The 21,954-nt window shown below is 36.9% G+C and overlaps 1 protein-coding gene across 1 annotated transcript; it reads right to left on the bottom strand.

The window, feature by feature from the left end:
* Positions 1–818: 818 nt before the first annotated feature.
* Positions 819–21,681, bottom strand: LOC127663171 (V-type proton ATPase 116 kDa subunit a 3-like). The gene is made up of 20 exons (XM_052154663.1): positions 21,524–21,681; positions 19,823–19,942; positions 18,018–18,096; positions 16,792–16,928; positions 14,917–15,012; positions 14,602–14,790; positions 14,022–14,104; positions 13,736–13,829; positions 10,613–10,825; positions 10,174–10,324; positions 9,417–9,556; positions 8,973–9,130; positions 8,622–8,712; positions 8,367–8,485; positions 7,055–7,268; positions 4,494–4,607; positions 4,303–4,404; positions 3,838–3,958; positions 3,581–3,752; positions 819–3,190 (listed from the first exon to the last, which is right to left on the bottom strand). The coding sequence occupies exons 2-20, from the start codon at positions 19,937–19,939 to the stop codon at positions 3,097–3,099; spliced, it is 2,484 nt and encodes an 827-aa protein (XP_052010623.1). The 5' UTR covers positions 19,940–19,942; positions 21,524–21,681; the 3' UTR covers positions 819–3,096.
* Positions 21,682–21,954: the final 273 nt, after the last annotated feature.

The following is a 21,954-nucleotide window of genomic DNA, read 5'->3' on the forward strand; positions in this document are numbered from 1 at the left end:
ATGGGCTGGTTTGAGTATTTCTGAAACTGTTGATCTCCTGGGATTTTCACACACAACGGTCTCTAGAGTGGAATTTACTCAGAATGATGCCAAAAACAAAAAACATCCAGTGAGAAGCAGATCTGCAGAATGGGAATGTCTTGTTGATGAGAGAGGTCAACAGATAATAACCAGACTGGTTTGAACTGACAAAGTCTACAGTAACTCAGATAACAGCTCTGTACAATTGTGGTGAGAAGAATATTATCTAGAATGCTGTTCTGAGATGCGGGTTGGTGCTGTTTTGGTGGCATGAGGGGGATTTACACAATATTAGGCAGGTGGTTTTACTGTCATGGCTAATCGGTGTGTGTATAGATTATATATATATATATATATATATATATATATATATATATATATATATATATATATATATATATATATATAAACACACACACACACACACATACAATGTAATTGATATAAATTTGTTCATCATAACAAAATTTCACCAAATGTAATTGTGTAATGAAACTAAAATGCATAAATTTTAAAAATACTATAGCTTGACTAAGCATGTCATTTGCAAGGTTGTGTCAAATATTTATTGCACTTTTAATTACAGGTAAACCAACGTTTTAGAGTCATCAGGATCTAGGGTGACCAGACATTGTAAAGGGCACAAATGTAATAACTTTGGACAAGTATGATGTCAAAATAACGGATGCCACAGATAACTGGTCAGGTGCGAGCAGGGCTGGTATGGTGTAATCAATGAGGTTAAGGATTAAATATCATAATTAATTTTGATGCATCACAATGTGCAGACAGCCTCTTAATGTTTTTATTAATTAAATTGATAAATTAACTAGTTTACAGATGACAACTGACCTTAATTCTTAACCCAAAACCGCAAAATAACAGTGTCAACCAAAAGCAACTTATTAAGTATAATATAAGCTTTCAATACTCACAACATGCAAATAACTGAAAGTTACAACAAATACAACAGATGCATGAATGAAACAGGCAAAAAAGAAATAATGAATAGTACACAGTCATTTGTATAATTTATTCATGTTCTGGTGCATTTCTGGGAACTTGGGTAGTACATATTACTATCCAGATTTTACACCTGGCTAAAAAACAAATGCTCACATTTGACAGATAAGTCTTGAAAAATATAACTTTTGTGTGTTCAACATACATTTGGATGGCAGAGACATTGCCAAAGCATAAAGCTCGAGTTCCCTTATGTGTTCCTTTTTTTGTCATTGTCATCTAGTCACCCTAATTAAGAGACTTAAGATTTCACCCGGCCCCTTTCCTTTCTTGTTGTGACCAACCTGCTGGTTCCATCAGTCAGCAGATCCAAAATTGGCTGAAATACTCAATAATTTGTTCATTTAATAGATTTGTTCACAAACGAAACATCTGTCAGAGAAAATAAAAGGCCTCACTACAAGGACTTTTCTCGGACTTCCATCGAAAGCCAGCTTTACCCCATTTGATGCATGAAAGTGGTGCAAATAAATCATAGACTGCAATGTCTTTTTGCCCAAAGTACTGACCTCAACCCGATTAAGATGCTTTGGTACAGCCTCAAAAAGGCAATTCACATTTTAAAAATATCACTGAAAATATGTATAAAAATAGTAGTGCAAAATGCATAATATCCCAAAAACAACACCTTTCGTATTGAGAGACTTTGCTTGTAGATTTGGTCTTATTTTATTGATATGGTAGTGAGTTCCACTGTACCTCTGCAACACCACTGTGATTCAGCTCAAAACTTAAAACAAAATGTCATCATAATAACAGAAAAGCAATAATAAAAGAGCACCTGGATGAAATGTTATTCCCTTTAAATAATTTCGTAAATCAAGGTATTGATTAACACATAGAATGATTGAGTTAACTTGCGTTGAATACTGCACAAATACATCTTATTTTGTTAGTTCATTCTGAGAAAATTATCCTTTTTTCCCCCTTACTTTAGGGAAAAGGAATGTATGTTATACAAACACATTCTTACATGACAAATTCAGATTTCACAATAAACTGTTTGTACTTAAAGGAATACTTTGGGTTCAATACAAATTAAGCTCAATGACAGCACGTGTGGCATAATATTGACTGCCACAAAAATATTTTCAACTCGTCCTTCGTTTATTTAAAAATGGCAGATACAGTTATGCATTTACAATGGAAGTGAATGGGGCCAGTCCATAAACATTCAAATACACACGGTTTAAAAAGTATAGCCACAATATGTAAACATTACATGTTAACATGATTTTAATGTTATAAAATCTGTTCTATATAATTCAGTGTGATGAAAATCCATTTTAGTGTTTTAGGCATTGCATCGTCATGGCAACAAAATGTTAAAATTGGATGTAACTTTACACCAATAAGGTTGGTAAGTGATCTAATCACACTAAAATCATGTTAACATGCATATTGTTTACGACATGTGGCTATACTTTTGAAACGGTGCGCATTTTTATGTTTATGGACTGGCCCCATTCACTTCCATTGTAATTGCCTAACTGTAATCACGATTTTTGCTTTGTTTTTGAAATCAAGTTCATTATTTAATCAATATTAATGTATAGTAATCAATATTATGGAACAAATGCTGTTAATCGAGCTTAATTTGTACTGGACCTGGAATATCCCTTTAGAGTGTTAAATGTACTTACCGGTAGATAGTTTACTAGTTCAAAGTGTAGTAACATTATCATCATAAAAGTACACTCATCATTCAGGCATGATTACAGAATAGTTGACCATTAGGGGAGTTAAAATGACTTTAATTCATGTGGGTCTAATTAAAATGAATGTTCATTAAACTAAAAGACTTTTATCTTAACCTCATGTGTACTCGTTACAGTTTCAAAGTGTCAAATTTATGAATGTGGATTCATGACAAATCTCTAAAACGTCCCTTTCACTTTTCAGGTCCAGCTTTAAGTATAGCAGCAATCAAGCAAAAATGTAAAAAGAAAACAAGATGCTAAAACAAAGGGTTCATTTTAAAACGTGTGTGTGCCCTAACAGCAAAATAACTCATTCTTTGAAATCTCAGGACTGTTAGAATGAACTCATGTTTCAATCGAGAGAGGAGGCACTGATTATAGACGAGAAGGCGAATGGACTGAGCTTGTAGCCTGATCCACTGTAGAACTTATTCTGAAACTCCACCCTGAGAGAGAAAGAGACATAGTGAATGCCCGATACATTAATCTAATCATGACAGTAAAACACAAGTACTGTAAAAACCCTTGTCAGGTAATAAAACATAGATACATTTTATGTCTGATTGCTTAGAAGAGTCAAAACACACTTCTCCTTGACAAGTGACATGATTTGAGGTATCATTCTTGTCTGCAACGCAAACAGTGCAGGACAAGTTACATGCCAAAGTTTAATACGGTAGGTTACGGGTTTGTTCAAATCCCAAACTCCAAGTATGAGCAATAGTAATAGTGATGCATTCCTAAGCAAATCCAACTAATAATTCACTTAATGCGGAGTATTAGCAAGATGTGAGACATAAAACATGTACAGGTATATGCTAATACGTTTCTCTCACCAGTGAAGTCGAAGAGCGTGCAGGAAAGCGGACAGGCCTTCCATAACGAGCAGGATAGATATGGTCAGCACAGCAAAGACGGCAAATATAACAACCATAATAATGCTCCCCACATAACTGAGCTGCTGGAATGATATCCGCATTACCATCAGCCAGAGCACCTCAGACAACTCTGAAAAACACACACGGACAACATGTGATGAACACACGCTCTACATTTATCACGACAGTAGTTATAGGTATGTGTGCACACTTACGGGCGTGAGCCAGGCTGAGGGCCCAGAGTCGCAGGTACGAGGCCGTGTTGGAGATGCACCCCAGACAGTACTCGATAGTGTGAATGGCCTGGTGCATGAACACGTTCGGTGCATCAAACTCCTTGAAAATAGGCAGGATGCAAACAAATGAAGAATTTATAGTGTATAATAATACATTGTTGATTTCAGTTTGATTGCGATTTGAAATGTTAGTGAGATCCGAGGTTTAAAATGTGCATTATAATTAAGCATATTAGCATCCTTTCAATTTCAATGAACTCGACATTGAAAAAAATGGAGCATAGTACCTATTTAGAAATATTTGTATTCATATTAACTATTTACAGATGCTTTGTGAATCATTTTGACTAAATAATTAAAAAGAACTATTACAAAAGAACAATTAATTTGCAAATGATCACTACTTCACATTTCACTACACAACCTGTCTCCCTTCCCTCTCACCTCCTCCTCTTCTTCTCCTCCTCCTCCTCCTCCTCTTGTATCAACATCTCCCTGGTGAGAGTTTACTGAGCCGTTTTCAGCAAGCAGAGGACGCCGGTCTCCCTTCAGAAGATTAGAGCATGGTCATATGCACGCACACACACACACATACAAGAGCACATAGGAGATTCATATTCAAAAGAATTGCTCACTGTAAACTGAGTTTTCTTTTTCCTGTACGTGATGTATTCTTGGATTGGTTTTCCCAGGAGCAGCACAGGAACAGACAACAGTGCCACGATCACCAGAATCTTCTGCACTGTCACCTGCAATGACAAAAAATATGGTTTGTTTGTATTATTTTAGGTTAATTCAAAATTAAAGGTGCACTCAGTAACTTTAGTCTTTGTGTCATCTTGGACTTACACTGACACCTAGTGGTGTGGATGAAGCATAATTTAAATTTGAGTTTCAGATGCCATTGTAGAAATGTAGTCTTCACAGTCAGCCATGATTACTTTAATCAATGAGTGAAAGTGTCAAATAACAGGATGGTAACTGAGATTAGGCGAGTAGTATTCGGATGGTCATGTGATTCTAACATGGCTGCCCCCAAGTAGACTAAAACAGCTTTTTATAAGGTTACTGATTTTTTTGTGATTACTATATGAATCAAATCACACACATTAACACTATACCTCCCTCTCCACTGCCCCTCCCCGAGAGCCTCCCAAAAAGACCAGATATTTGCCCCAATTCCCCACAAACAATACAATTTCCCCAGTCTTCTAGATGACCATTTCTCAAAAGCTGCCACCCTCCCCATCTCAGAGCACCACTCCTCAAATGAGGGCACTCCAGCCGACTTCCATCTCCTTAAAACTATTTGTCTGGCGATCATGACGCTGGTCTGGACCAAACTCTTTATGTGCCTATTTTCCACATCAATGAGCACCCCAATCGCCCAAAACACTGGGGCGAAACGAAATTTGAGTGCCCAATACATCTCACACATAAAACTCTGAAACTTCAACCAAAATTCTTGGATATTAACACACCACCAAAAAATATGGGCCATGTCTCCATCTTCCGATTGGCATCGCCAGCAGGTGTGTGTGTCTTTAAGACCAAGCCTATACAATCTAGAGGGTGTCCAATAGAATCAATGTAAAATCTTAAATTGCATAAGGAGCACCCTTGCATCTCTAGTTGCAGACTTTTTTTTTTTATCCTAGACCACACCCCCTCCTCCAATACCAAGTTTAAATCTTTCTCCTATAATCTCTTGATAGAAGTTAAAGCTCCATCCACAGACTCTGAATTAACAGGGAGTAATACACTGATGCCTCATGAACTTTTCCAAAATGTTACTGATTTTAATGTGAGTGGTCATGATTTCCTACATACATTGCAAAAGTACAATTCATGTCTTTAGCAGTTAAACTTTTTTAACGAGGAAAAAATTACTGAGTGCACCTTTAACAGTACTGGGGAGAACTGGGAAATCAACAGAAGAGGAAATTGGTCAATAATTTCTTTCCACTGTTGCATTTACCCACCCGTACAATACAGTACATACAAATATATTTTAATCCTCAAGTCTCACTTCCTCTTTACCAAGAACATCCACATGTTGTAATTCCTCAATCAAATCACACAGTCATGAGAGGCAATTCTAACCTCTATAATGATGCTTTTAAATTAAGTTTAAATGGGTCAAGCTTTGTATGCTGTGACTTTATGACATCAATGCAGGCTACAAAATTAGTCTGAAACAGATTTTCAACATTGCATCAGGATAAGGATGTTTGTTTTTCACAAAACAACACTAGTTGAGCTCAAGCAACAGAGTTCTGGATTCATCAGCTAATATGTAAGAAATAAATGATAATGAAATGTGGAAAAACAGGGTGGAAGTAATGTCAACATTTCAAAACATTACATTAAATGAAGCCATTTTGTTAGTTGTCTATATTCTCTGCTTGGAAATGGATAACTGATATGTATAAAACTGCACTGCAATTATGTATTTCTCTTGGTTAGACATATTTGAACCTAATAGGGTGGAATTTCTTTTGTCTAAATGAGCTGTAGATTGGTGACGTTTTCTTAATATTTTATTGATTGCCCATAAAATTTTGCTTAATAGGGTGGAATATGTTTGAGTGGCATAAGTAAGATGTATTGATAAAGCTTCAATACAATTACACATTAAAAGGAGTGTTGAGACGTTTCAGGTTTTACTAGATAAATTTCCATTACTTGACATTTATTTTCCTAACTAGACCTCAATTCAAGGTTGGGTTCATTTGTTAAAGCAGCCATTAGTACATGCTAACAGAGTGAAAAGAACCATTGATGAAAAGCAGAAGACATGTACATCTATTTAAGGATAATAATTATTAAAATGAGAAAAAGTATAAATAAATAATAATAAATTAGTAATTTAAAAAAATGCTATAATAAAATGTAACAATAACCATATCATATGAGAAAATAATATTTAAAATTAGAAGAAAAAAAAGATATATTTTTTTTAAATAATAATTTAAACATTAATTAAAAAATAAATGTAACTATACATTTTTTAAATGAGTAAAAATAATACATTAATAATTTAAAAATGAATAAAACAATAAAATGTAACAAACATATATGAAATAAATGTTTTATCGAAAAAAAAAAAAAAGACAGTTTACAGATAATGACCATAGTGATGCTAAACTTACATAAAGTGCAGCCCAAACACAAAAAGATAAGACACATAACACACCTGGCCCTCATACAGTGGTTTGTTGTCCTTGTTCTCAGTAAACAGGAACATGTCTATAAAGTGGATGAGGATGCTGGGGGCGGAGTCAGAGTTCAGAGGGCCAAACACCACCCACTTATAGATCACCATGAAGACCAGGTATCCAAACAGACACAGCATGAAGCACAGCTCTGGGATCAGCACCAGAAATATACTACTGATCTCTTTAAAGTGACTACACAGGAGGAGGAAGAGAGAGAGAGAGAGAGAGAGAAAGTGATGGGATACATATCACATGTCCAAACTCAACACTCACAAAGCACAAATTGGGGGTGGGTGGATTGCAAAATAGTGAAGTAAGAACAAGTCAAACCCATGTTTTTTGTGAGTATGTTTTAATCAGAGAGATACTAACAGTCTACTAAAGAAAAGTTCAGTGACTGTTGTACGTCTTCTAAAATCTAACGTCAGCTATTTTTTTAATATAAATCGCATTCAGCTATTTTTTCCAGCAGTTAACACAAGCTTCCGCAGAATCAGGCGTTTCTTCTCCGTGTGTAAATGTTTAAATTCTTCATAACTTCATTATGATCTCTTGCTCTTCACTGGGGAAATACATTGCAGTGAATCTCTCGTGAGAAATAAACCACGTTGACACTCTCCATGCTTCACGATTTTGCTGTTCGTCACTCTTTGATGTGCACACGCTTCAAGGTTATTCATTTACTCGGGATAAAACTCTGAGTTGACAGAGAAAGTTTATAGCGAGCGTTGGGAGTCCGCTGAACCTGATCTAAACCGGTTTGGCTCTGTCTGGTTTTGTCAATCTGAACATTCGATGCATTTGTCAGTGCTCCCACACTTTTTCACCCATGCATTTCCATGACAGTTGCTCTTGATTACTGGATATGGATTAAGAAAAAAAAAGTGTGCATGTTCACTATTGAATTTTCCATGACTTTTAAGACTTTGCTAACTTCCATGACTTTTCCAGGTTTGTAAATCACACTTTTCAAATTCCCTGATAATTCAATTTTTCTATGACTGAGCCATTTTAAGAAGGGACTGGCTCAAAAATGTATCCTTCTTAGAAAATGTGGAATGAGCTTTACTATATTTACAAAAATATATTTAAAAAGGAAATCATGTAAAAGAGTTTTAAGGCCAGAAAAAAATATATACTGTATATTTTTGGCCAGTAAATTGTTTCAGTTTGCCCAACAGATGGACCTTGTTTCATTTCCCTTTTTTTAAGTTTAATCTGTAACAAAAATAAAGTACACATCAAGAGGTGAAATCCACAGACAAGAATGAGGAAAACAAACATACTCACATATAGTTGAACATGGACAAACACACACCAAAAGTCATGTGAATGACCCCGATAATGACAGACATCTTCATCTTATAGCTGTTGAGGAACGTCAGGTGATTATTGGCTAGACCCCAAATCTGAAGAAAAACAATTACAGTTATCATATAGGAGGTCACAGCTTGGTGTGTATATATATACAAAAAAAAGTTACTACTGTATGTAACCATCAAAATAATTTAAAAGACAGAAAATAATTTAATTTCACTGACTTACAGGATCAATTCCAAAAGGATACGGCCCGGTGAAAACACCTGTAATGTTGGGATCCAGCGAGAGATACTGATTCATTTTGAATGTCTCCTCACTAGAGAAAGAGATTTTCAGAATACATGAAGAACTTCACATACTGTACAATATCTTTGGCCATATGAATGAGGACAGGGGAATATATGTGTGTGTGTGTGTGTGTGTGTGTGCTTAGCTGTCATTTGTGGACAAAACTATCCCCAAAAATTGAGCTTAAGCTGACAAAACCTGACTTTGGGGACAATCGATAAAATAAAACAGTAGAAATCTATGGAATGACCCCATTTAGGTAGCCAAGTAAATATTTGTGTGACATACGTCCAGTTGTAGTACTCTGCATTGGGCTGGACGTGCCACCCGGAAGAGAAGGTGCTGAGGCCTCTACTGAAACACTCATTGTAAACGGCTCCAGTATAGATAGAAAAAAACCCCATCAGCAGAATCAGATATCGACCTCCAAACATCATACGCCAGATCTGTGACATATGGGACCAAAGGAAAATATTAAATACACGAAACAAGTGTAAATAATACAAAACAAGAACACAAAACTAAAAGTACACCAAGAAATTGTGATGGACATTTTAGATGGCATTTTAAAAAATGATTCACTAAATGGGCATTTTTGCCATCACATTTGAAATATCTGGGGTGTTTATGAGCCCTGAGCAGTAGGTTAATTTCTGATCCTGTGGTACAACAGAATAGTTTGACAATATTTGGTGAAGAAAAGTTTGTGTGTCCCCCTTCTTTTCTTTTTACCTCATTGTTACCGTTCCTCAGTTTTGGGTCTTTCTCCTCCAGAACCATCCAGAGTGCCGTTACTGTCATCAGAAGGCCGTGCCCAACATCTCCAAACATGACAGCAAACAGGAAGGGAAATGTGATGATGGTGTACACCGCTACAGAGAGACAAGAAAGGGAGATAAAAGATGCATGAGAATATATTTACTGGTGTGTGGATTAAACTGCTAGTGGTGCATGTTGCGCATTACAAAATAGATCCTGAATGCAGATTGGTTAATACAGCGTTTCAGCTGCGCTAAATACACAATATAGGAACAGCTATGATGCGAAACACTGATCAAAAGCTGATCATTATTTTTGATGCATAGCAAAGTTGGTGTTTTACATAAAATGAGCATGATTTTAGTGATGATCACTTAGTAAACTTTTCTGTGTAATGTTACAGCCAATTTTACAACTTCGTTGCCAACACGATGTAATGACAACTAATCCTAATCCCCTAAATTGACTGTAAATGTCAATTTAAACATCTTTACAGCTCAAATATTGCATGAGTTTTAACAGAAGAATTAATGGAAGTGCTTTTATAAAATTATAAGCTTCACATTTCTGCCTTTAAACCCTCCAAAAATTGGACACATTTACTTTCATTGTAAGTGACTCACTATAACATCGATATTTGCTTTTATTAAAGGAAAGTTGAAATACATTTTTATGGTAATCAACATTATGCCACAAATGCTGTCAAGTGAGCTGAACTTGTGTGTGTTACCTGGGTTAACCTCCCTGTAGCTCGCTACTCCGTAGGCATCCACAATGTTCTGGAATCCTGCAGTGAAGGCATTGGTAGGGAACAGTGTGGGAGGAGAGGTATTGGCCGGTAAACGGTTATAGAAAGAATCCACACCACTGCCACTTTTCCTCTAAGATACAGGCCAGAAATCCCAACTTTAGATATTTTCACACAATTACAAGTATTGTTGATATCTCTCCTTTTCCCTACAACAAACTTATGGGCATGTTTGGAATGGTATACTACCATCCTACTTGTACTGTTTCTGTAGCATGCAGAACATACACTGTTCACGGTATGTACATAAGGCAGTATACACTAAATACTGCAAAGTATGCAGTAGGCAGTATGCTAGAATTCCATTCTGCACATCTCCAAGAATTCTACTCTTTTCAAGAAAAGATTTGTGACCACTCACCCCTCCCTCTCGCAGGGCGCTCTGCAGGTTGGGCAGCTGGCTGACGGGGCACCAGGCTTCTGCGATCAGACATTTATCTGTGACGGACGGGCTGCAGTAGTTCAGCACCATCTGCACAGCCTTACACTTCTGCACTTGAACACGCCACTCGGGCAGACGAGCCAATGCTCGAACAAGCAACTGCTTCATGTACTGCTCTGTCTCACCCATCACCTACAGCCAAACAGAGAAAGACTTTTCAAAACTGAGGAAGCTCAGTTTATATAGTTATAACTGCTTGTGACATTCTGTGTCTGTGTATTTCTTCCCACCGGTGAATTCATATCCTGATCGAAGAGTGATTGAGAGGAAGGCAGAATCCGAAATACAGCATCCGAATCATATTTTACTAGCAGTCCTGGTGTATCTCTGGACAGGTTAAGTTATTTTTATAAGTCATCTGCCTGTCTGTGAGATATCTGTTAAACATCATTATAGAACGATTCCAGTAAAACTCGTTGTATCTCTACGATGGTCAGGATCCATTGGTGACACAACTGCGGGTGTGTCACTAGTCGTAGATCGATAAATTCACAAAAACCGTGGTCAAATCTCACGAGTGCTGAGGATCTTTGTTGTTGAAGACTGTTAAAAGGGCAAGTCCTGTGGAGTAAGTATGGTGGATTCCAGTAACAGTCAGGAGTTTCACTGCCGAAACTTTGATGAAATCAGAGAATTGTTCAAACCAAAAACCTAAACAAGAGACATTTTTGTTGTTTGAACAAAATGGGACAAACAATAAGTAGACCAATAGAGATACATTGGATGTTTAGAAATAAAAAATGTTTCGGAACCGAACTGTATGTCAGTAACATGGCCAGATGGGTCAGAGGGAAAAATGCAATTCGATCCGTTTCCACAAGAGGGGTCGTTTAAAAAGACAACGTCAATTCAATGGTGAACAAAGGATGGGGCGACCCAGAATGGCATTATAAATATATGAAAAACCATTTGAGGTGACTGAGAAAGAATTCATTGACTTAAATTCCCGAATTGGCCATCACAAACAATCTTCCGGAAATAAAACATGGAAGAAGCCAAATCCTTGAAATTAAGATCACAAGAAAAGGGGAAGAAGGTAAGATAATGTTAAAATGAACACTAGAATTTAAATGGGCTAACACACAGATGTTCAGACATCTGACAGAATTTCTAATCAAATTATCAGACCGTAAACAAGATCTTTTGCCAGATTTGTTCAAAATGCACACTTTTGTAATCATACCAGACTCTCCATTTTGTATGCTGGGCCGAGATCTATTGCATAAAATTGGTGCATAAATTGTTTTTGATAATGCTTCTCTGAAACTCAAGTTACATGGATGGTGATGCACCACATATCTATGCTACCAATTTGTGGTGGAAACTAGATAACTTTATGGCCAACTTTACGGCCAAAAACACGGGAAAGGTAGTTGTTGTTATGCATGTACGCATATGCTGCATAGTGCATTTACACCAGCGGTAAAGGTACACTGCTCTGCCGGAATTGTGGACAGGTAGACGTGCCATGGTAGAATTAAGTGACCACACCATGGTGGTCTGAGCTATTGAGAAAAAACAAACCGAAGTAGTAGTCCAAGTCAACCCAATACCACATCGAGAGAACACAGATTATGGACAGGAACAGAGAAATTCTTTGGAGCACTGTTCCCACAAGTGGGTGTTGCAGTGTTGAAGAATTCGAAATGCCTAGATATGAACTGATATCATTCATAAATTAGACAAAAAAACTACTGACACAATACGTCAAGAACTAAAATGCCTAAGATTAATATTGCTACAAAATAGACTGGTCCTTGACCAGATAACAGCAGCCAGTGGAGGAGTATGTATTATCATGGGAACGAGTTGCTGTACTTTCATTCCAGAAAATTATGAAGATGAACATGCCATAGAAATGGGCCTGAAAAACATGACAAAGATAGCAGCGGATTTAGGAACACCAGAGGCCTCAGAACGGCCAAACACAATAATCTCAGACTTAGTCAAGTTTAGGTATAAGAAATTTAACGACACAATTTTAGATCAGATAAACAGGACAGTAAGGGTTCCGAGCCACACTTGTTATATTTTCAAGGGCAAATAAATGTGGGTGTCATCCGCATAACAATGTAAGGATTTACAATGTTTCTTAAAAATACAACATAAAAGGAAGCATACACATGGAAAACAAAATAGGAGCAAGAATCCTAGAGGAACCCCACAAGTAAGATGAGCTTTAGAATATAGAAATTCACTAATATTAAATGAAAAACGTAAATATTTTGAAAAAAAAAAAAAAAAAAGAGATTTGAAACAGGTCTAAAATGAGACATAATTGTAGGGTCTAGATTAGGCTTTTTCGATTAGGAATGCCCAATTCCCAACGCCTCGTTGTGTCGTAGTGACTCATCTCAATCTGGGTGGTGAAGGATGAATCTCAGTTGCCCCGGTGTCTGAGACTGAGCTTGTTGAGCGCGTTACTGCGGAGACGGCATCCACGCACAACTCACCACGTGCCCCACCGAGAGCAAGAACCACACATTATAGTGGCCACGAGGAGGTTACCCCATATTGCCAATTTGGTTGCTTAGGAGACCTGACTGGAGTCACTCAGCACACCCTGGATTCAAACTCACAACTCAAGGGGTGGCTGTGGCTCAGTTGGTAGAGCGGGTCGGCCACTAATCGCATCCCGGCCCACACGTCTCCACATGCCGAAGTGTCCTTGGGCAAGACACTGAACCCCTAGTTGCTCCCGATGGCAGGCTAGCACCTTACATAGCAGCTCTGCCGCCATTGGTGTGTGAATGTGTGTATGAATGAGACGCAGTGTAAAGCGCTATGATACCATTAAGGCTTAAAAAGGCGCTATATACCATATACCATTTAGTCAGCGTCTTTACTCACTGAGGTACCCAGGCCCTGTAGATTAGGCCTTTTAAGACGATGAAGATGAAAAAGCTGTCGATTGAGCTTAAATTGTATTGCACCTAGAATATTCCCTTAACATTACAGAAGCTATATACTTGGAATTTACAAATATTTATAAAATCGTTAGTGTAAATGGAAGATGTGTTTGATTGTGAATGTTTGACATACTGATTTAATGTCTTCGATTCGTCCTCCAAGCCCATTCAGAGTCTCTTCTCTCTCTGCCTGGTTCTCGGGGTAAGGAAAAGTTTGTGTGTGGAAGCTGCACATACATGGAACATAAAGGAAAATTCACTTAAAGTTAAAAAATGACAACTGTTCAAGAATTCATTTTTGTATATTATGGTCTAATACATATTAAACCAAAACTACATGAGAACACAGTGAAGTAGGAAGGATTGAGGCCAAACTTAATGATAGGCTTAAAAAGAAAAAAAAAAAAAAAAAAACCTACCAATCACAGATCTTCTTCACTTTCTGTCCGATCTGATCTCCCCAGAATGAAATTAAAAACACGGTCCATTGTACCTCCTCCCCCTGAAAAGAAAGAAAGAAAGAAACCAGAAATCAGTCATGTTCCTCTTGACTTTGAAAAACATACAGTACATATGTACATGTTCTTTTCAGGAAAATCTTATTGTGATTGGTCAATCCTGGGATTCTGTCATAAAATATTTTTGAATAGTGACCACTACACTGTATAATTGATCCCAGGTAAATGTATTTCTACATAGCTGTGCTAGTTTCATGCCACTCGTATCATTCTACAGTCTCTTTCTTTACATCAAATCAATACTCCGGGTCTATTCATTTTTTTTTTTTTGGCAAGTAGTCATGTAATAATTGAGATAATGAATATTAAGCCAGTCATTAGAGCAAAATAACCCCTTGAAGTCCTGAGTGACCAGCTGACTGTACATTATCCCTTACAAATAATACAACCTACCTAACTTCTAAATAGAAATTCATCATTGCATTATAAATGATAAACCTAATAATAATAATAATCAGTATATTAATGAGTTGTATCTTACAGACTCAGGATGCTCAAGTTTCTCTTCCATCTCATGAAAGTCCACAATGATGTAACCACGACAAGCTCGCCATAGCAGCCTCTCAAATGCGGGCGCTTTCCACGGGTGGACCACGCCGGCCACAAAGCTCAGCCTGACATCCTGCCTGTTCTCTACCAGACCCACAGGGTCAAACGAGACCAGCGGGGCCTGTAATGCATAAACACACACATACATGTATATGGTTTTCATTAAGATATGCATCGTATATGATTTACATTAAGATATGCATCTTATTGTGATGTGAGGTGCACAGTAAAGTGTTGTCGTACAGACCTGTGATGCCGTGAGTGAATGTGTCTGTTTTAAAACTCCTCTGTACTGACACAGCTGAGTGTACTGAGATCGGAGGCTGTCTCTGTTCCTGGACACCTGCATATTTACAATGATACAAATTCACAGGCTTAAAGACAACATGAAACAGCATTCATAATGCATTTACCATCTGTAACATGTCATTGTTTAGACTGAAACAGAACATGCAGTTGAGAATATTTCAGGGCAGGAATTTTATTGGGATTTCATTGGATCATTTGGCTGATTGGAATGATATTATTGGTTAATAAAAAAAAATTAATTGTGGAGATTGTTGACTCGTGTTTCTGAACTTCATGAACCAAGCGATTCGTTATGCTGTATGTTCATCTTTGCATGGAATCGGTGAGGCAAAACAATATAAAGTGTTGACCATTAAATGATACAGAATTACTAATATATATATATATATAATAAAATTAGAGCTGCCGATTTACCGTGTTAATTTCCCACTGATGTGTACAAACATATCAGATATAAAAGTACGGATTTTCCTTCCATTTGAGCCATTCAAGCTAGATGTGCATCTGTTTTTACAAGCCACATCAAAAGGTGGTAGCAGACCTCAACAGACCTCACCAGCAGCACAGCCTCAGAAGTTGGAATTTTTTTTACGACACGGAATACCAGTAAACCACTCCAAACGTGTCTGTCTGAGGCACCCACATGTACATAGAGCAACACTTAAAAATAGCGCAGACGGAACGCAAGAACGCATACTGTGAGAACTGGACACATTGACGAACTCAATGCAATACAGATTGCTGACAACTGAAGGCATGTTCAATGATAAGAGTATATAACAGACAATTTTGTGATCTTAACACACTTTTTGAATGGTCTAATCAATGCTTTATTCATCTGCTACAGTAATGCAATTTATTTTAAACTGAATTTCAATTCATATTATATATTTATTATGGGCCCTAAGTTTTATATTAATAAATATTTGAATTATTATGCATTATTTATATGAATTATCTTTATTTGGGGGCCTTTTTCAGCAAACAATGTTGTATGCAATTAACAGCGATTCATTAATTGGCATGTCATTTAATTAATTTAATAAATAGATTGTCTGCCCTAAATAAAATATCATGTTAATGTCGACTTATCACATTCAATTAAAGTGATTCATTATATTAAAAATAATGCAATAAAAACATTCATGCAATTAATCATATCCTTGATCCGTGATTTCCGTAATAAGGAATGTATTGGAATGATCAAACCAGATCAGACAAATTCAAGCTTTATTGTACAACCTTGATGTTTTTACGAGTTTGGCATTAGGGGGCAGTCAGCGCAACACCAGCTTTACAGGCAACATGCCCTTTCAAACCAATGAGCAGACAGCGCAGCCTTCCACAGATGTGCTTTTGAACTCAAAGATAGCTGGACCGAGCACAACACAATTTTCGAGGTTTCGAGTTTTCGAGACACGTTTTTTAAAGTTTCAAACTGCATTTTACTTGACAAAGCATGCTAAAAACTAGTGAGTTGTGATGCAAACAAAGTCAGATGCTCCAAAAAGCCTCCATCTGATGCTTGAGTACAAAGAACAACAATTAAAAATAGAGCAGATGGAAGCACGATAATAAAAGTGTTATGTTCAATTATATGGAAATAAAACAAGCAGTATTTGCTTCTCTCTAAATCCTTGTCTGCTGCCACAATATATGTATATGATGTAATGTATTTGAGTGATCTGAATTATAATATTTACTATAAACCTAAATAGTGGTGCCGGAAACACTGGAATAACATGTGTAACTGAATCATGTACAGAAAAACTGTACAGAAAAACATTTATTAAGAAATACAGTATACACAAACCTCCTTGAGTTCACGGGCCAAGCGCTCACTCTCCTCCTCAATGGTGAGGAGTTCCCTGGGCTGGGGGGCAGGAGGGATGGGAATGGGTGGTTGTAGTTTCTGAGAGAGACTGCGAATGATCTCCTGCTCCAAAAATACTAGAGGACAAAGAAGTGAGGATATATCCTTAAAGTCTACATGTCATTTAATTCTGTAATGTGTTTTAGAAAGCAAGAAAACATGATAACATGATATTTTACAAAAAATTTACAGGAATTATTTTCTTTCCATTGTGTATTGGATTGGTAAGCGAAAAGTAGGTGTTCCATAACATAATTGAGTCAGAGGTGAATGTGAGTTTACAGTGGATTGTGGAGGACTACTCCTTTCCGGAAAAACCACCAAAACCCACTTTTCAGGTTTTTTTAACAGGACTTGGAGATTTAAGGTGACGTTTAACCCCAAGAGCATGTGTTTCAATTGTAATGCTGTGGTGGCTCAGTGGTTGAGGCTCAGGGTTACTGACCAGAAGGTCGGGGGTTCAAGCCCCAGCACCAACAAGATGCCACTGTTGGGCCCTTGAGCAAGGCCCTTAACCCTATCTGCTCCAGGGGCACCATATCATGGGATATGTGAAAACTAATACATTTCACTGTATATATGCAAAAAAAAAAAAAAAAAAAGTGTGTATAATAAAGGATTCTATTCTAATAATAATAATAATAATTCCATTTATATTGCATTTTGCTAGGCACTCAAAACGCTTTACATAGTATAGGGGGACTCTCCTCAACCACCACCAGTGTGCAGAATCCACCTGGATGATGCAACAGCATCCATAGTGCACGAGTTTACTCGCCACATTCCAGCTATTGGAGAGAGTAGAGTTAAAGAACCCCTGCTGGCCTCCCTAATACCTCTTCCATCAGCAACCTTAGTTTTCCCCAGGATGTCTCACATCCTGGTACTGGCCAGGCGCTACCCTGCTTAGCTGTATTAGGTGACATGGCTTCTGATAGTCTTATAGTATTATTGCTGCAACCCTTTATTACATTAAATGGCATTAAACACTGCATTTGTGTGGTTTTAGAAAAGCTGAATTACCGACAACAGCAGCCTAAAACATATCTAAATAGTTCTTTGGCTATTGGTTAACATTAACCAATAGGTCTAGGTGATGTCAGTTGAAAAGCAAAGTCGTTTCAGGGGTGGAGCAAGTTATGAGAGTTGTAGTGCAATTGACTCACCCAATGTTTTTTCCAACTCTTCACATCTCCTTACTTCACTCACAAACTTCCTCTGGAATGCATTCACATTTGGATTCAACTGAGAGAAAGAAATTACAGAAAGACACTTCAAACCAAGATCGTCATTCTCTTTATTGAGCTTTTTGACATCAGTAAGGCAATGTAATACAGTGTCATCAGTGACTATGAATATTATTTGATATACATTTTAATATCTTCTGACCATCACATTAAAGCCAGCTTGTGTCGTTTTGTTTTTAACCATATGTATAAGCAGTTGTCGTAATCCTAACATCATGTGCACTGTATTGTTATTCTCCCTTTCCATGTGAGGTCAGCTTCATCGTTCGCCATTTTTAAATCTTCTTTAAAAACATATTTTTATTCTGTAGCTTTTGAATAGATCATTACATAGTTTGAAATGGATAAATACAAGATGTTGTATTTAAATGTTTTTATTTTATTATGTTTTACATTTAACTTTAAATCAATTTGTATTTATATCACTCTGTCATTTTGTTTATTTGATCTGAAAGCACCGGTCTCAGTTATGGAGATGCACATCCCTAATTATTCGACTATTCGGCGATTATTGCAAATTAAAATATTGTACTAAACGTGCTTACTAACAATAAAGAGGAAAAAAATCATCTTTTAAAAATACCTCTAAATGACATTCACTGAATTATGGTGCATTCACATACACATTGCTCATGCGAGTTTGACCGCTGGATTATACATTTATGTTTAAACTCACGTTCGAGCGAGTAATGCGAACCCGCGAGTATTCCCCCTTCTCTTCTGGAAAAAGAGAGGAGGAGTGACTTCTACAACTTGTTTCATAGTAATGTACAACCAATAGCTGGAATCAGGTAGTCCAACTTCCTTGCTCACTTTCCTCCAAGCGATGTCTTTTTTCTTACCGGTCTCTGGACATGCATGACGTTGTGTCATACAATTCCGGGTGCCCACACACCGCTACAACTATTTTTTCATCCACTTTTCCAGATTTCTTCCGCTACTACGTCAGTACGTAAGTGACATCCAGACAATCTCAGTGCTGATAGGCTTTCGTGACAACGCGTCATGCGTATTTCTCGCTCAAGTTGAAAAATTTCAACTCACGCAAATACATGAATTAAGCGATTTCGCTTGTTCGAGTCACGTCATTCGAGGCGCCCGGTGCACGTGTCAATTCACATGTTTGCATTGACTTTGTATGTAATTGCGCCATGCAAAATGCTCACTTCACGTTGTATGTGAATGCATCATTAAAAGGGGAAAAATACTTTTTATAAGTTTAATTCAATAAAGAAATTCACTGCAAAAAAAACTATTGTTATCAAATGTTTTTGTCTTGTTTTCCATTTAAAATGGTCTAAAAAAATCCTTAAAACAAGATTTAATTGAGAAGCAACATATAAGATATTTAGACTTGCTTTAACAGGATGTATCTTGAATATAAGCTGCTCTCGCGCATCATCATTAGAGTTTCATATGATCTCATGTTACGTTAAATGAGAACAAACGACTATTCGATAATTAAACTTTTTGTTGACAATTGTTTTATTTATTTTCGAAGTTGTCCATAACGTCAAATAATCGTTTCAGCCCAACTGTATAACCATCAAAATTTTAAAACAAGTCTTTGTCAAGCCAACATCAAAGTTTCATTTTACTGCTGCTGACGTTTAGTTTTGAGCTCAGAGCTGATCTGTCTGTATTTTAGACAAAGAAACTACATATCATGCAAGTGAAGTACAGGGGTTACAATATGAGAGAGGCAAGGACGGAAAACATCTTACATCTCTGAACTCCACAATTCCCAGTTCTCCCAGTTCACTGACACAGTTGTAAGCTGATCCGGACTGGAGGAAGAGCTGTACCAGACACACTTCTTCACTACGGAACAGAGACCCCATGACCTGAGAGACAGACAGACCGACCATGTATCATGAATACGTCTGGAAATGCGGAATCACTAGGAAAATTTGTATTGTAATCAAACTTCCTCTTCTGCTTTGAGACAACAAGTGTGTGATGAGTGTATGTACTTTTCTGTGGGGTTTCTGATGTTTCAAAATGTCATAAATTCCCAACACAGATGTCCTGAGCAATGTCACCTTTACTGTGTCTACAGTTATTTGGCTGAAAACTGAGGATTGGATTAGAGTGTGTCAAACTAAAACCTTTGTAAAGATCAGAGAAATGTCAGTGACAATAAAGACAAATTATGGTAATATCTGAATACTATAAACCGTAATTAGTCATTAAACAGGGGGCTGTTTAACTACAAAGTCTGTGTTCTTGCATTCAGAATGAATGAATGCAGACCTCAAGGCCAATTTTTTGTTAAAAGAAGTTCTGCGCACATGGCGTAAGATGCTGAAAAAACAAGAAGAGGCAACACAAGGGTCAAAGAGGTCCATTTAGTTCAAGTTTATGCACACCAACAATTTAAAAATAGCTAAAAAAAAATAGCTGCTTCCTGAACAGAAGGCCCCTTTAAACCAGTCACCATGACTTTTTAGTGACATATGCTTTACTTGATCTTAAACCAGTATTTCTTGTGTATTGTGTATAATATAATTATTATGTCTGCTGTTTTATGATCTCATTAATTAACTAGGCTTATTATATATTTTTTGCAGTTCACTTCAATATGACAATTTTTATCTAAAATCTTGATGGAAAAATGTCAAGCCCATGTCTTTTGTCAACTAGCCATCATAAAAATGTGGGCCTTACTTATAAAATAGAAAATGTAATATCACCTGGTGACCCATATTTCACCAGAGAGCCATCACTGGTGACATGTGAATCATTCAGATCACATGTATCATCACAGGTTTTGACAGCCGGCTTGTTTAAATACACATTTCTAGTGTCAGCAGCCAGACACCTAATCCATGCACATTTAAAGGTCTAAAAGACTCTACACTAAAAATGTTGGGTCCTGAAAACAAACAACCCAACTAAGCCTGAACAAACCAGCCAAAACCATTCTAATTCAATGAAGAACACTGATAATGGGAATTGCAATCAGGGCAATAGTTCCCGTTTCCAAAGTGTAATGAAAGTTTCCATTCACATGATGCATTATAAGAGGAACATATGAATGACAAAAAAAATTAAAATAAAAGATATTAAAAAAAAAATCATACTTGATCGGAGTAACTTTTTAAATTTACAAATAAAACACACACTAAAGCTTACATTTCAGAAAAGCAAAAAAGAAAAGCACCAAACAAATGTTTCCATTAACTGCTGTTTACTTTTTACCCAACCTAGCGATGTTGAACAATACATTTTCATCAAGATAACAGGTGATCAGGAGGATCAAATTAAACATTAAATGAACAAAACCCCTCTAAAAGTGGCAGAAAAGCAGGGCGATATTCTGTATTTTATGTGAAATCGGATCATGTTCAATAATTACAGTGTGATCAGAAATTGAAACTGAGAAAAACATCGTGTCTAAGAAAACTTAGTGCAGATACACTCACCTGCAGATAAAACACCGACACCGGTGGCAAACAGGACTCACTCTTGTCCTAACAACTTTGCAACACAAACAGTCATCCAACGGGGCATACAAACTCGTGTCTTGTTAAAAGAATGAAGTTATAACAGCTTGACAGCGCGTGAATCACGAACTTCCCGTTTCTTTAGTCACGTTACTGCAGAACATCACGTGACTATACTAAACGATACAGCTTCCAATGAGACAGAAAGATGTTATTTAAATTTATTTGAAAATGTATGAATATGTATTCATACAAATGCTTTATTGTGTGTATTGCAAAAAAAAATAATAATAAATAAGTAAATAAATTAAAAAAAAAAAATAGAAGAAGAAGAAACGTTGTTTTTCCTCCCGGGGACGCTCGGCGGCGTTGAGCCGCATTTAAATCTCAGGACGTTGTTGTTTTTTTTT

The sequence above is a fragment of the Xyrauchen texanus genome, chromosome 23 (assembly GCF_025860055.1).
Source record: "Xyrauchen texanus isolate HMW12.3.18 chromosome 23, RBS_HiC_50CHRs, whole genome shotgun sequence".
Classification (NCBI taxonomy): Eukaryota; Metazoa; Chordata; class Actinopteri; order Cypriniformes; family Catostomidae; genus Xyrauchen; species Xyrauchen texanus.

What these genes read in the sequence shown, in the direction of transcription:
- LOC127663171 (XM_052154663.1), bottom strand. Translation starts at nt 19,939, where the DNA reads ATGGGGTCTCTGTTCCGTAGTGAAGAAGTGTGTCTGGTACAGCTCTTC. An exon ending in GAATTGTGGAGTTCAGAGAT is followed by an intron (nt 18,097 to 19,822) that starts GTAAGATGTTTT and finishes TCTTTCTCTCAG; the next exon opens with TTGAATCCAAATGTGAATGC. An exon ending in GTGAAGAAGATCTGTGATTG is followed by an intron (nt 13,830 to 14,021) that starts GTAGGTTTTTTT and finishes ATGTATGTGCAG; the next exon opens with CTTCCACACACAAACTTTTC.